The following is a 15,000-nucleotide window of genomic DNA, read 5'->3' on the forward strand; positions in this document are numbered from 1 at the left end:
TTTTTTTTACTTTCTTTTTCCTTATCTTTTTTTTGTCTGTTATTCCTCTACCCTGGGGGTGTGACACGTTTGGGTGTCCTCTACTTGAAAGTCACTGACTGTGTGTGTGGAAGCCCCGGCCTGCAGTGAGTGTCAGAGGGGCCATATTTCCCCTGTCAGCTCCAGAGGCTTACGGGTGACTGTGCAGCCACACTGGCTCCACACCAAATAACAGCTTGTGCCATGCTGACATTTCTGCACTGTGTGTATGTGTGTATGTATGGGCAGTCGTGTGTGTGTGTTTGTGTGTGACTGTGTGTGTGTGTGTGTGTGTGTCTTTCTGTGTGTGTGTTGGGTATGAAGTTTTCTGTTTGTTTGGGCCTGTTAGGTGTGTGTTTTGTTTCTGACAGCTGTGGAGGCTTGGGAGGCCTTGCCTATCAGTAGATATGGACCCGCCCATCCCAACAAGCCCCACTGGTGCCCAGGGAGTAAAGATAGTCACTGCAGCTGACCCCATATACACACACACACACACACACACACACACACACACACACACACACACACACACACACACACACACACACATACATATACACACACACACACCACACCCTTAGTCCCAGAGAACAGCACACCTCTCCCGTGACTTGCCGTGAATCAGTAACGGCTTCACACCCGCCTTCATAGGGGTGGAGCTACATTGCTGTCAAGTCACGATAGTCATGCCCACATACCAGTAGAAGTGGGCAGTTTTTAAAAAATAAATCATGTTCCATTCCACCAGGAAAGAACTGAGATTTAACGCCAGCCAAAATCCTCCAGCAGTGTACTCCAAAGAGGGGGTGGCATTCTCCTGTGAACAACAACACTCCTCTCTCTTCCCTTTCTTCATGGTCTGTTCTTTTCCCCTGTCTGTTCAGTGATACATATTGACTGAATGTATTTGTGTGTCAGACATGCATTTTAAAAGAATAAGATAATAAGAAAAGAGACTTTTTTTTGAAATACAAGAGCTTGTGGCATTATGAATGCACTGGAGCAAGGAGCATGGATTTGTAGAACATGTCCGCTCGCAATAAGTTAGGCTCCCGGAGATGCCCCATTGGGGGATGTGTGTGTGTGTGTGGTTATGGTTATTTTGCTGCAGCAGATCTGGCATCTCCTCTGGGTCTCCATCCTAATGAGTCCAGTCGAGCGTGCGCGTTCCAGCCTCCAGACGTCAAAAACAATCCCAGATCTTTTAATGGTGCTAGTTGAGCACTAATTGGTACCCTCCACAGCCATCTTGGTTTTAAGCGCTTCCCCATCAAGTGGACTGTTGAGAATGTCGAGCATGTTTGCGCTAACGAGCTAAACTTGTCACGCTAGCCCCTACATTTGTTCATACTTAAAACTCGTATAGCTTGTTCCATGCATGCACGTATATATGTGTGTGTGTGTAAATGTCATGAACCCACAACAGGTTGGTGCTGCTCCTTAAACATGCGCTGCTAAGCCCTCCGTAATCTGTGGCAGCTAATGCAGACAAATTGCCTCCCAGCTGGAGGTGACCATTTTAACCAGCATTCATGTTCTCATCCTGCCCAGGGTCATGGTCGACTGTATTCTGAGACGCAGCCAGAACTGTCCAGTAACTTTCTCTTTTAATAGACACCAGCACTGGAAGACAGAGAGGCTCGGGCATTTGCAGATGACTCAAGGCATGTGGAATGGGATCGTGGTCCTAGTTTATGGAGACTTTTATTTATTCATGTACTGGCCTGGTAACAACTCTGGCTCTGATGACATTTAAGAACACACAGGTGGGGAAAAAACTGATTCCAGATCAGTGTGCTCCCAGAAGACTGCATTTGTGCAACACGGATATATGTCACCAGTTTTGCTGTCGTGAACATGTCTCTTAGGGCAGAGGTCTATAGTTTTCTCTGATGCTTCATAGCCAGCTGCTCTTTTACTTCAACAGAAATAGCTACCTATCGTAGATTCTATATGAACACTTGTCCAGTAGTGCATGATCAGTGTCAGACACATGACCACTTAGTATATCTGAGAGACTCTTACAGGCACTTGGCATGCAGTTGTGGATACATATTGCTCTGCTTGGGACAAACAAACTAAAAATATGCCAACTCTACCACAGCCTTCGAATCAAGCCGCAGCTGCCACATTTGTGGAGCTTCAAAGACCGTCTGCAAACTTAAATTATATTCTAGCAATTTTTGATACGTTTGCTTTTGAAGTTTTGTAATCAGTTCTCTGTAAAAGAAAGCCTCATCACAGATGTGTTTTTGATATTAGTGGTTATGTTTATCATTCAAATGGCATCAATGTAGTTTCTTATCTTTCAAATAGACTTGTAGGTTTTTTTTCCCCAAAGAAAAACAGAAAAGAAAATGAGCTACATTTAAAGTCCTCCAACACAACTTGATGCTGCTTCATGGTGGTGCCGAGGCATTTGAGCTGTGGGGAATTTGTCGGTGCGCCATCCTCCCTGAGAGCCTGATGAAGGTGTTAATGGGGCTCCGCTGAAAGAAGGTCACGGGCCAGCGTGGTCGCCGTGAGGAGAGCTCTGTTGTCAGGGAGACAAAGTGCAGCCTAGTGGTGGCCGTGTCGCGGCCGAATGGTTTGCGGGGCGCTAATCAAACGAGCTGTGCTGGCGCGGCTTCGTCTCGGCCGCGGTGACCGAGTGTGTTGAGAAGAGGCCGCTCCACTACTGAAGCCTAATCTCCACTCTGGCACCCCTCTCACCTGGGACTCATACCACATCACTGCTAGCCCTCATTCAGCGTCCACAGGTTTCTTTAGTTCTTTCTTACCTTTTCTTACATTTCTGCCCATCCATCCATCCATCCATCTATTCTTCACTCTTGTCACATTCTTTCTCTTCATTTTCCCTCATGAATATTTTTTCTATCTTTTGTCTTTCAGTCTGTTTCTTCACTCTTTTTTTCTCCCTTTTTCCTCTCCATGACTTGATGGACTGCCTACTCTTTATCTCTCTCTCCCCGTGTGTGTGTGTGCACTTGCTCCATATGGGGCTATCTGTTTGCCCCGGTAGAGTAATGATTTAAGAGCCAGCTGCTTACATTAACTTTCCAGATAAAAGCCTCACCATCGATGCACACCTTCACCCTAAACGACCCCGTCTTACCTCCACAAACCCCCTCCACCCCCATCGCCTGGCCACTCTGTTGCCCCCACCCTTCTTCCAACACCACCGCCCTCCACACACACACAAACACTCTCTCTCCTCTGGAGCAGTTATTAGTGTATCGTCTCCTAGTGTGGCTTTGGAAGTCTTTGGGCCTAGTTAATGAGCAATTAATTGTCACAGAGCTAATTGGAGTGTAGGCAGGAAGGTAGTGTGTGATCAGAGTGAATGGCATCAGAGCCATCTCTCATTCCATCTCTCCTCTCTCTCTCTCTTTCTCCCTCTCCCCCTCTCTCTCCCTTTCTCTTTCTCTCTTTTCTAACACAGTATAAAGGTGCTGGGTGTATTTTTACCCAGAGCACCTCTTCACACATGAGCCTGTGACAGGAGGGCCAAGCTTGTAGTGCTGGAGCTTTTTCAGCCAAGCTTTTATCAGGCTCTTGACCGTGTGCGTGGGCGGGAGAATGAATCAATGTGCCTGTAATGATGGAAGATATCTCTGTTCTAGTTGTTTGAGCCCATCCAAATGGGCTCAAATCTAATTTAACGTGACTTTATGTACACAAGCAGAAAACAGCAGAGCTGCTATTACTGTGGGGAAACGCTCGAAGACATTTTTGACTCCAGTGCGCATGAGTTTGAGCTCTACAGCCTGCCAGTGCACCTGTTGTTTAGACTGCTTGGGTTTATCCTGTGTGAGATCTTTTATCTGCTGGAAGTGAAGTGATTGTGGGAAGCGCTTTTTAGCATGGTCAAGTGCAGTAGAGGGTAGTGAAAGGATAATTCTGTCGTTCTGACTCCACTCCTCTCCACTGACATTGTATCATTATTCCTCCCCTACAGCAGGAGGCGCTGTCTGGCCCCCTCGCCCACCAGACCGTCAGGAGAGCACATGGCCTGCGGGCTGCCGCCAGATCTTCCCTCTTCTCTCATCCACCTACCTCCCTGTCGCCTCAGGTCAGTGTGTGTGTGTGAGTGGGTGGGGTGTGTGTGTGTGTGTGTGTGCGTGTGTGTGGGTGTGAGAGAGAAAGCAAGCGAGAGGGTTTGTGTACTGTGTCAGAGTACTGTGTGTGTGTGTGCGTGAATACTTCCATGTGAAATTGTCTGTGTGTCCTGCTGCTTGAAACTTTGGCAGTACTCTCTCGCCGGTCTCCGCAGTGGCTGCCTTGCCTACTGTCTACCATCTCATTAAAATGGGGAAGGACAGGCCGCTGACCTTGTGCCATCGTGCATTTGTGAGATAGGTGTAAAAGTGTGTGTGTGTGTGTGTGTGTGTGTTTTTGTGTGTGTATGAGGCAGAATTGTTTTATTCTGTGTGTGTGTGTGTGTAGCAGAGTTGCATTATTGTATGTGTGTGTGTGTGTGTGTGTGTGTGTGTGTGTGTGTGTGGCAGAGTTGCATTATTGTGTGTGTGTGGCAGAGTTGCTTTCTTGTGTGTGTGTGTGTGTGTGTGTGTGTCTAAGCAGACAGGTCTAACTGCAGATAAGAGATCTCTGGGCACTAGCTGGCCCTGGCACTCCTCCTGCTGTGAGGTGATTGGTCCTGGCACGGAGCGTCTGCATCTCCTGACCTCCTGTTCTCCCGTCCCGGTCACCCTCTCATCAGCACAGGGACACCTTCAGCAGCGCTGCGCTCGTGTTAAAACCGAACCCTCACTTATCACCGCATCCACCTGAATCCACCTTCACCTGAAATCCTAACCCCTTAGAACTCTGCTAGTGGTGATTGTGCATTACAGAGTGTTGCAGATCCAGTTCGTGTTGCGGTCAGTGTCTGTTTCTGTGGCGTGGACACACCGGCGCTTCATTGACCGTGTTGGCTTGCCATGTGTGTGCTGTCACGGCTGCACAGCACTCGGTCTTTGATCTGGGCAGGGCTCCTTTGATCAGCGCTATTGGGCACGATTGCTGCACCGGTGTGCATGTCTGACCTCCCCATGGTTCACAGACCGAAGCCTGCTGTCGGGAGTCTTGTCTGTCCGGGTGAATGTGTTGGTCAGCTGATGTCCATTCTCTAAATGAGGGCCTCGCTGGCCTGCATCTCCTGTCTGATTGGATAACTGTAGCCAATGTCCAGCTTGTTTCTGACATGCCTTCCTTCCGCTTCCTCCCACCCTCCTTTTTGGGAGCTTAGCCGCGATTGGTCAGTGGGGATGTCTATGATGTCTATTCTGCCGTGGGATTGGCTGGAGCATAGAGTGTCGTGCTATAGAGATCAGCTGAAGGTTAAGCGGCGTTGCTTTTATCTGTTTGTTTTTTTTCTCTTCCATCGCCTCACATGGAGAGCGAACGCATGCCAGATGAAACTTTTATGACCAGAAACAGGCTGGGAGCTCCATGAGTCTAGTTAACTTGGTACACTCACACAAGTGCATTGTGTGTGTGTGTGTGTGTGTGTGTGTGTGTGTGTGTGAGAGAGAGAGAGTGAGTAAGAGGCTTTTGGGGGAAATAGAGTGCATTCACAGTCATGCTAATGTGTGTAATGAGAGAGTGTGTGTGCATGGATATTGTTACGGGCAGGCCAAGGCACAGCATCACTGACATCACTGAAGCCCCACCTGTAAGTCAGTGCTTGCCCTACCATGTGACCCTAACCTATCGTAACAGATATGTGCATTGATAATCATGTCTGTGTGTCTGCGTTCCTGACATGCCATCACATGCTGTGTATTCATGACTGTCACACTGAATGAATGGGGAAGTAAGTCCTTCGGCTTCTGCAGGGTCATGTCTTCCTCAATTGTACTCTGGGGAAATTATTTGGCTTCTTTTTCTTGCTTTCCTCTTCTAAAGAAATCTTTCTTTATCACTCTTCATTTCCACTCACTGCGTCTCTCTTTTCAGTCCTCCCTCTCACGCCGAACTCTTTAGCTTTAAGGGACCTGCAGTTAACCACTAACACCTAGCCACGGATGTTGACATCCTCATAGCTTGTGATTTTGCCCTAGATGGTGGTTGTGGTTAGGTTAGGTAAGGTTAATGTGCTTTTTTTTTTTTTCAGATTTTCTAACTGTGCTTTAGGATCATCTAGCTGGTACTTCTTCATATCTGTGTGTACATGTGTGACTCTAATGATGATGATCTAGTCTAGTGGTAGATGGAGGAAGAGAGGAGAAGAGGACTCCTGGACAGAGAGAGAGAGAGAGAGAGAGAGAGAGAGAGAAACATGTATTTATTTTCTATTTTTTCCTCTTTACCTCTTATGTGTACATGTAATTGAGCTTTGGCAATAATGTTAATGCAACGTTCATGCCAATAAAGCTTTCTTGAATTGAATTGAATTGAGAGAGAGAGATAGAAAAGAGAGGGAGTGTGAGTAAATAATGTAAGACGGAGGGAGAATGAAGGAGTGAGGGAAGTCCAGCTCCTTGTTTTGTCCTCCTCGTGTGCCCTCTCTGCAGAGCTGCTGCTCTTTTCCTCTCATTCCCGCTCCACCCAGCTAGTTTTTTCCTCAACTCTCATTTCCTGCTCTCCATTCTACCCTCTCTCACTATCACTCTCTCTCTCTCTTCCTACCTTCCTCAACCCCTCTCTCCCTCTCTCTCTCTCTATATCTCTCTCTCTCTCTCTCTCTCTCTCTCTCTCTCTCTCTCTCTCTCTCTCTCTCTCTCTCTCTCTCTCTCTCAGTTCAATTCAATTCAATTCAAGGTAGCTTTATTGGCATGACAAATATTTATTTGCATTGCCAAAGCAGGACATCAAACAATACAATACAGAACATACAATAGATAAGACATTTATACATATAAACGTGTGTGTGTGTGTGTGTGTGTGTGTGTGTGTGTGTGTGTCTGTGCTGGTAGGTATTTCGTGTGTATAGTGTCTAATCACTGTCCCTCGCTCTATGGCATTCAGTGACATATTTAGCAGCAAGAGCTGCTGTCTGTCCTTGCTGTCCAAGTAAGACAGGCAGTACTTCCTGTTCTCCCAGGTTTCGGAACTCCGGGATTAGGTTGGTAAATTCTCTCTCTCTCTCTATCTCTCTCTCTCTCTATCTCTCTCTCTCCTCTCTCTCTCTCTCTCTCTCTCTCTCTCTCTCTCTCTCTCTCTCTCTATCTCTCTCTCTCTATCTCTATCTATCTCTCTCTCTCCTCTCTATCTCTATCTCTCTATCTCTATCTCTCTATCTCTATCTATCTCTCTCTCTCCTCTCTCTCTCTCTCTCTATCTCTATCTCTATCTATCTCTATCTATCTCTCTCTCTCCTCTCTCTCTCTCTCTATCTCTATCTCTATCTATCTATCTCTCTCTCTCTATCTCTATCTCTATCTATCTCTCTCTCCTCTCTCTCTCTCTCTCTATCTCTATCTCCTATCTATCTATCTATCTCTCTCTATCTCTATCTCTATCTCTATCTCTCTCTCTCTCTCTCTCTCTCTCTCTCTCTCTCTCTCTCTCTCTCTCCACACCTCTCTTCGGTGCCTGGTTGCCATTGACTGCTGAGGCTTGTCGTGGCAGCAGTGCATCGATCGCACAGAGCTGCTGCTGCCCTCGCTGGCCCATGACGGCCTATCAGTCCAGCCTGGGCAGCTGGCATTTCACAGAGAGAGAGGGAGAGCGTGGAAGGGAAAGTAGGAAAAATTGAGTGAGAGAGAGAGAGAGAAGAGAGAAGAGAGAGAGAGAGATTTAAAGGGATAGATGCAGAGATCGACAACATGAGCAGAGGAGAGCAACATGAGGAGAGGGAGAGAGAGAGGGAGGCAGTGAAAGTTGAAAAGAAGGAGGAAAGCGTTCTGTGGAGGAAAGCTCGGAGGGCCTTAAAAGAAGAAGAGAAATTGAAGCGTTAATGGGGGTGGGGGCAGAGAGGCAAGAAGATGGAGGTGGCAATTCTCAAGCCTTCACATAGGGCTAGGGCACAGTTTATCATGCAGAGAACAGAGCAGAAGGAGAGAGAGAGAGAGAGAGAGACAGAGAGAGAGAGAGAGAGAAAAAAAGAGAGAGAGTGTGTGTGTGTTGGAATGAAAAGGTTTTGGGGATTACCACGGAAACACTTTGTCCTCCTGACAGAAGCAGACGGGGCTGGGGTGAGACCCATTAGTAGGAGAGGACATAAGGGAGGTGTGCCACTATGACAGACAGTGAGAATGAGAGAGAGAGAGGGAGAGAGAGAATGAGAGAGGGATAGACAGAGGGAGAGAAGATGAGTAGACAGGCTGTTGAATAGACTTTAAATGCATTGAGGACATTGAGAGCCCCTTCTCTCTTCAACTCTCAGAGCAAAAGCTAATCTCCCAGAACAGAAGAAGCTTCTAGAAGTTTCTGAAGCCCGGAAGCAGCTGATGAAACAAGGTGTCGTCAAAGCACCCAGGCCATCGCTGCAGATTGGCTGTAAACCGGGGGCCAGGTTCCCACCACTTACAAGCCATTTATTAGCGGGAGCTCTCCCTGCGATGTCGCTGGGGTAAGAGTGGTGGCTTGGCAGGTGTGCGGTGTTTACACGCTGAAGTGATAAACAGCGAGCAAGTGAGGCCTTATATAGGTACGCGGCGGGAGTGTTGGCCATGCTTCAGTGGCGCTCACCAGGAAACCTGATCTCTCTTCCTCTTGTCTTTTTGCTTAAGCTGTTTTATCACAGCAGATCAGGGAAGTCCTCTACAACACACACACACATACAATACAGCAGCACTCACTCATAGAATGTACAGAATAAACACAAACATCCTCTATTGCTTAGCAATTTCCTGCTTTAGAGATTAGCAACCCACCGTCCTCCTTCTCCTCTTCCTCCTCCTTCATCCTGCATGCCTCTGTTCCAGTGTCTCCTTTTTTTAACCATGGTTCACGGCTGAGGGATTGCCCTCGGGGTGCTTGTGTCCACTGAGAGGACAGGAAAGGACGGACAGGACAGGAGAGGAGAGTACAGAAATGACCTGAGGAACCCACTGCTAGGGAGCTGTTGCACCCTTGCTGATGAGGAAACTCACATTAAAGTACATGATTTAATAAGACCCTATCGCCAGTGGCTACTTGAGTGTGTACACACACACAAACACATACGCACACACACATGTGTGAATATATGAAGTGTAAGTGTATTGCTCTCCCGTTAGCACTGCCACTCCTCCTCCATGATGGTGACACTTTCATACGGCCCACAATTGTGTCATTGTCTTCAGGGATAAGGTTATTAGGGCAAACTCTAACTGAAATACTGACCACTGACTGGTTAGGCAGGCTCTGGGGAGTTAACAACAGTCAGCTCTCCCAGTGTTGTTCCTCTGCCTTCTCTCTGGCTGCATTCCAGAAGGATCCATACATGGATATCAATAAAGGAGATGTATCGGGCTGTGCGGTGTGTTCCTGAACAATAACACTGATGCGATAACAGGGCTTATTGTAGCCTGCGTTGGGTTGGGATGCAGTGCTTCCCCTGATGTCCTTCCTCTCGCTGCTGAAGGGCTGCAGGGCTCGGTGATGGGGAGGTGTCATCACTCTGGACTGCAAGTAGGGCGAAGTGTTCTCCACCGTGACTTTCTGCAGTGGGATCCGAACCGCTAGCTCGATCACTAGCAATTGTTAGCGTTCTCTCAGCTCGACCTTCAGGTTTTCCTTTCTTGTTCGACCTTCTTCCTGAAATGGCCATGGGGTAGTCAGAATGTGGGTCTCTCCCATGATGTATTCAGCCACCAGAAGGTTGAAATTGAGTTAGTGAGTAAGAGAGAGAGAGAGATGGGAGGACCGTTGTAGAACATTTGTGGGGGAGGATGATTTTAAAAAAAGAGCTGTCCGAGGTATTTTCTAAATCTGTTTCTATTAGATTAGCTAAAGGGCCGTCACGGGTAGAGCACAGAGGGGCCGAGGTCCCTTGAGACTGTCTGGAGACCATGGACTGTGACATGGGACCCAAGGGTACACGTGTGTGTGTGTGTGTGTGTGTGTGTGTGTGTGTGTGTGTGTGTGTGTGTGCCCCTGCAACAACCACAGCTCTGCCTTTGGGACCCGATGAGTGTGTGTGCGTGCGTTCCATGCATCCAGGAGAAGGGGGGGAAAAAAGCGATGCTGGTTTGAAGCTGAGCTTCACCACTCTCCTCTTGTCCAGCCACAAAAGGCTGCATCTGGCTGATTCAGCATCATGTTAACCTCAGTTGCCCTTGGTGGAGCCTCCTGTCTGGAGTGACTGATTTGTCTTTCTTCTCGTCCTCCGTGCTCCGCAGAACTGACTGATTGCATCTAAACGCGCCTGAGGCTATTGCTGCAAATAAACAACGAGAACCTGCAGAGCCAAGACGGCTCCACTGGCTGCCTTCCTCCAGCAATTATGACCCTGAATGTTTGTAGGACTTAATGACTTCTATCGACTTGCATTGACGTGCATATCGACATGCTCCTCACGGTATCCAGTTGGACTTAGTTTTCTTGGCGGTGATTGGGAGCACGCAGTGAATCTTCAGGAGGCAGTAGTCAGGGGTGATGAGAGAAGTGAATGAGTGGAGTTGGGGCTGGGGTGAACGAGTGAGGTATGCTGTGGCGTGGCGATGAATGAGTGAATAAAGTGTGGTGTGCAGGTAGACGAGTGAAGTATGAGGTGAGTGTGTTGTTGTGGTGTGGAGGGTGGGGTGGGGTGGGGTGGGGTGGGGTGGGGCCCTCCGCTCCTCTCTGGACTTGAGAGTTTGCACCTTCAGAAGAGACACAGAGGCAAAGATCAGCGGGGATTCAGTGTTTGACCCAACTTAGTTCCCACCTGTCAGGCAACGCTGCAGGAGTGAGAAATCCACAGAAATCCACACACGCACGCACAGACACAGACACAGACACACACACGCGCACACACACCAGCTTGTGTGAATGTCAGTTGGATGGGAGTCCTTGCACTCCAAGGTGGGAACATCTCTGTGGATTGTCAAAATTAACTGTGTGTGTGCGTGTGTACGCACTTGCTCCATACGGGGGTGACACTAGAACAGCATGGTGCTAAAGTGAGGAACAGAGTCTGTCCTTAGCTTTGCACTTCTGCCCCTTTCCTCTCCAGCATAGCCAAACACACACAACACACACACACACAACACACACACACACACACACACACACACACACACACACACACACACACACACACACACACACACACACACAGTGTGAGAGCGTTTCTACTCAACCTGTCACAGTCAACATTGGAGACAGGATAGAGCCGCACACTCTATTCACCTTCAATAGGAGAGAGAGAGAGAGAGAGAGAGAGGGATGGTGGGAGACAGGGAAAAGAGATGGAGAGAGGGAGTGAGTGAACGAGATGTAAAGCGAAAGGTGTAAAAGTGAGATGCTAAAATCATGCAAATTGAAAGCGATCGCGGGAGAAGCCCAAATGAGAGGAATACTAACAGATGAGATTCGGATAGCTGGAGTGCAGAACAGATGAAAAGACATTTTGACAGAGGTGGGTAAACGGCTAATGGGGGAAAGACTTCTGATTGCAGGTTTTCACACACAGAGAGGGATCAGAGGATAGCGTGGCAACAGCAAGAAAGGTGAAGGGATAAAAAATGGATGGGCATGAAAGAGGTGTGTGTGTGTGTGTGTGTGTGTGTGTGTGTGTGTGTGTGTGTGTGTGTGTGTGTGTGTGTGTCCGCCCCCGATGTGCCAGCCCGTGCAGCAGATGTTGAGCTGGGAGAATGATGACAGCAGCAGGAGCTCTCAGTGGTACGGAGCTGCCTGCAGAGGCCAACTACACTCACACGTACAGTACTTTCTGAAACACACACATATACACACACACAGACTCACTCCCATTCACTTACTCGGTCACACAGGGACTCTTGTATAAGTCTACCATTGTGCATACAGCATCAGATGTGACTACTTTCTCATTAACACAGACGAATACACACTAATACATAAACACACACACACACCTGTGTTGAATCCTGTGTATGTGTGCGGGTTTCAGTGGTTGTAGTGGAGACATCAGAGGTGACGTGTGATTTAGCTGCCACCCGCTGATCAATGCTTCTGCCATTAGCACCCCTCAGTTCACTCCTAAAACAAGTCAGTCAGTCCACAAGTCAACCCTTCTCCCCTCTGTTGTGTGTGTGTGTGTATGTGTGTGTGTGCTTACATGCATGAGTCTGTGTGCGTGTGCATGTGTGTGTGAGTGTGCTTGAAGCCACCACTTACTTTAATCTTCCTATTGATCCTCTCTGAAGTGCCATGTGTGTATGTGTGTGAGAAATACCGTGTGGGTAATAGTAGTGTTGGGAGCTGTTGTGGTGAGATAAGATGGACTCTGTGGTGAGTTAGCCACAGCACAGCTCAGACTCAGCTGATAGCATCTCAGGCTAGCGCTAGCCAGCAGGTACAGGAACATGCTCACCAGTTACAACCCAAGGACTTCTGTTCATATGGTGCCGATGCAGCACAACAGAGTTGACCATCCCATAACTAAGCTGGGTCATTACAGCCAGTCCTACAGATGGGATTCCTGTGGCTGGCTTCATCAGGTGTGTGTGTGTGTGTGTGTGTGTGTGTGTGGCTCCTGTAACAGGCCGCAGGGTATGGATTTAGCCATCACTCACTGGAGAGGAGGTGCTGAGGCAGCACAAGTGTAGCGCACTGAGGCCGAGAGACTGGCAGCTCAGAGGGAGAGAGGGGGGAGGCCAGACATGCGCACACACACACATCAGCATGCATGCTCTCTCTCTTTCTCACACACTCACACACACACACACACACACACACACAGCTCAATGCACACTGATTACAATGTTACACTGAAACCGTTTCCCTCCCTTTCTCTCTCTGCCACAAACATACACACACACACACACATCAGCATGCATGCTCTCTCTCTTTCACACACACACAGCTCAATGCACACTGATTACAATGTTACACCATTGGTACAATAATACATTGTTACAATAATAGCCACAGAGCCTCCCTTCTAGTACTTTGTCCCCATGTACTTCTTCACTCTCTCTGTGTCTTTCTTCCACACATACACACACAGAGACTGCCAACCATCATCAGTGAGCGCCATGAAAGAAACGTCTGGTCTCCATGGCTACATTATACACATTATACGTGTGTCATCGGCCAGTCAATCTGCATTAATTTGCCAGCCAAAGGGGACCTTCCGTGGCCGGTGATCGTGGTCCTTGTGCCTCCTGTTGATGTGGAGCTGGAGCTGATCCCAGATCAGAGAGTTTGGTCAGCCATCATCTCTAGAGATGTCACACTAGCGCTGCTGCTTCAGTGCAGCGCCCAAAAAAGGGCCCTAAATCTTTAACAGGCACGCAAGTGAGCCGGAGAGGAGAGGGAGGAATAACGTTGGGGTTAGTCAGACATGCAAGGAGGCACACACACACACACACACACACACACACACACACACACACACACACACACACACACACACTGAAAGAGCAAATGTGCAGTTACGCTCAACACACACTCTCATACCCATACACACATACCCATACACACACACACACTGATATTATGTGTCCCAGTGATCTCCCCTGGAGAAAATGGTGTTCACTGAGGCTAACACTGAAGTCTAAACAAATCTTTATGATGCCAGAGACAGTCACTGATACTCTCATGCCTTTTTATGGCAATTCTTTGTGGAGTTGGGAAATGGATGTGAAATCTTTTAATTAAACTTGTGTGAAAACAGATTTTTTTTTTGCTTCCCATATGGGAGATAACTGCTTATGTAATTGGGTCTCTCTCTCTCTCTCTCTCTCTCTCTCTCTCTCTCTCTCTCTCTCTCTCTCTCTCTCTCTCTGTTTTTCTCTCTCTCTTTCTCTCTTGCTCTCCTTTCTCTGTCTCTCTCTCTCTTTCTCTCCTCTCTCTCTGTCTGTCTCTCTCTGCTGTCGTTATGATAGGTTAATGATGGTGATCATGAGAGTTGTGATTATAGCTTCATGACGTGCATTAATTACCAGCACTCCAGGGCTGCAACTAATGATACTTTTGATAATCAGTTATTCTGTCATTTGAGATTGATCGATTAGTTGAATAGTTTCAAAATAAAACCCTACATGTATTTCAAGCTTCAAGGTTTATGTCCAAACCAACCTTTATGCATTCAATGGATAACAACCAAATCATAAAACATTCTATTCAGTGTACAGTATGCAATCAAAAGGAGTTTGAACAACAACAGCTCTGTTTGGTTTAGTGCAACATTAAATAGACACTTCTGGATCACGTTCACTCCACTTCACTTAGGCTGGTGACTTTAACTGGTGCAGGGCCATGAGCCTGTGGACATTTACACAAACACACATACTCCAAAACACTGGTGGCACTTTGATGTTAAGCATGGGTGTTAACAAAACAAACCGTCCGACCAAATTTCTCATCATTGGACAAGTGGATCCCGTGGGTTCATTGTTACATGGTTTGCATTAAGTATCTGTGATCAAACGAAGGTGCTGCCTGCTCTACTATTTATATGTAAGGAGTTTAGGCTGTTTACACCAACACATTACATTTCTGACACATTTGTGGCAAAGAATTTGGATCGCATCATTTTGGTGGAAATACCCATCTATTACAGTCATGCAAACAGCCACATCCCATTACGCAACTAATTGTACTTAAAGATGTGCAATGTCCGCCAAAAAATCAATTCATACTCCACATTCCATAAAAAAAAGGGGGCAGTATACCTCCAGAAAGTGAGTTGGTCTACCCTAGAGTAACAACCGAGACACGTATATTGCAGTTTGGCTGGCGGTCATGCCCGCATACCGCCTCCCATGGCCGAAACTGGTATTATGACACCTGTCGGGCTGTGGCTAGTAATTTAGCATGCTAATTCAGGTTGATATCTCTGCGGCACTATACCTTGTCATTTTTTTAATGACATCATCACCCTTATTTCTTCTCATTCTTTTGATGCGTGTATCTCTTTTTGGGATATTT

General features: G+C 47.4%; 1 protein-coding gene across 1 annotated transcript in view; it reads left to right on the forward strand.

Annotated features, from left to right (window-relative positions):
• Positions 1-15,000, forward strand: part of mcu (mitochondrial calcium uniporter) — a 66,376-nt gene that overhangs the window by 19,630 nt on the left and 31,746 nt on the right. The window contains exon 2 of the mRNA XM_042066387.1: positions 3,977-4,090. Within this exon, the coding sequence (XP_041922321.1) occupies positions 3,977-4,090 (114 nt within the window). The remainder of the gene's footprint in view (positions 1-3,976; positions 4,091-15,000) is intronic.

The sequence above is a fragment of the Alosa sapidissima genome, chromosome 16, assembly GCF_018492685.1.
Source record: "Alosa sapidissima isolate fAloSap1 chromosome 16, fAloSap1.pri, whole genome shotgun sequence".
NCBI lineage: Eukaryota > Metazoa > Chordata > Actinopteri > Clupeiformes > Clupeidae > Alosa > Alosa sapidissima.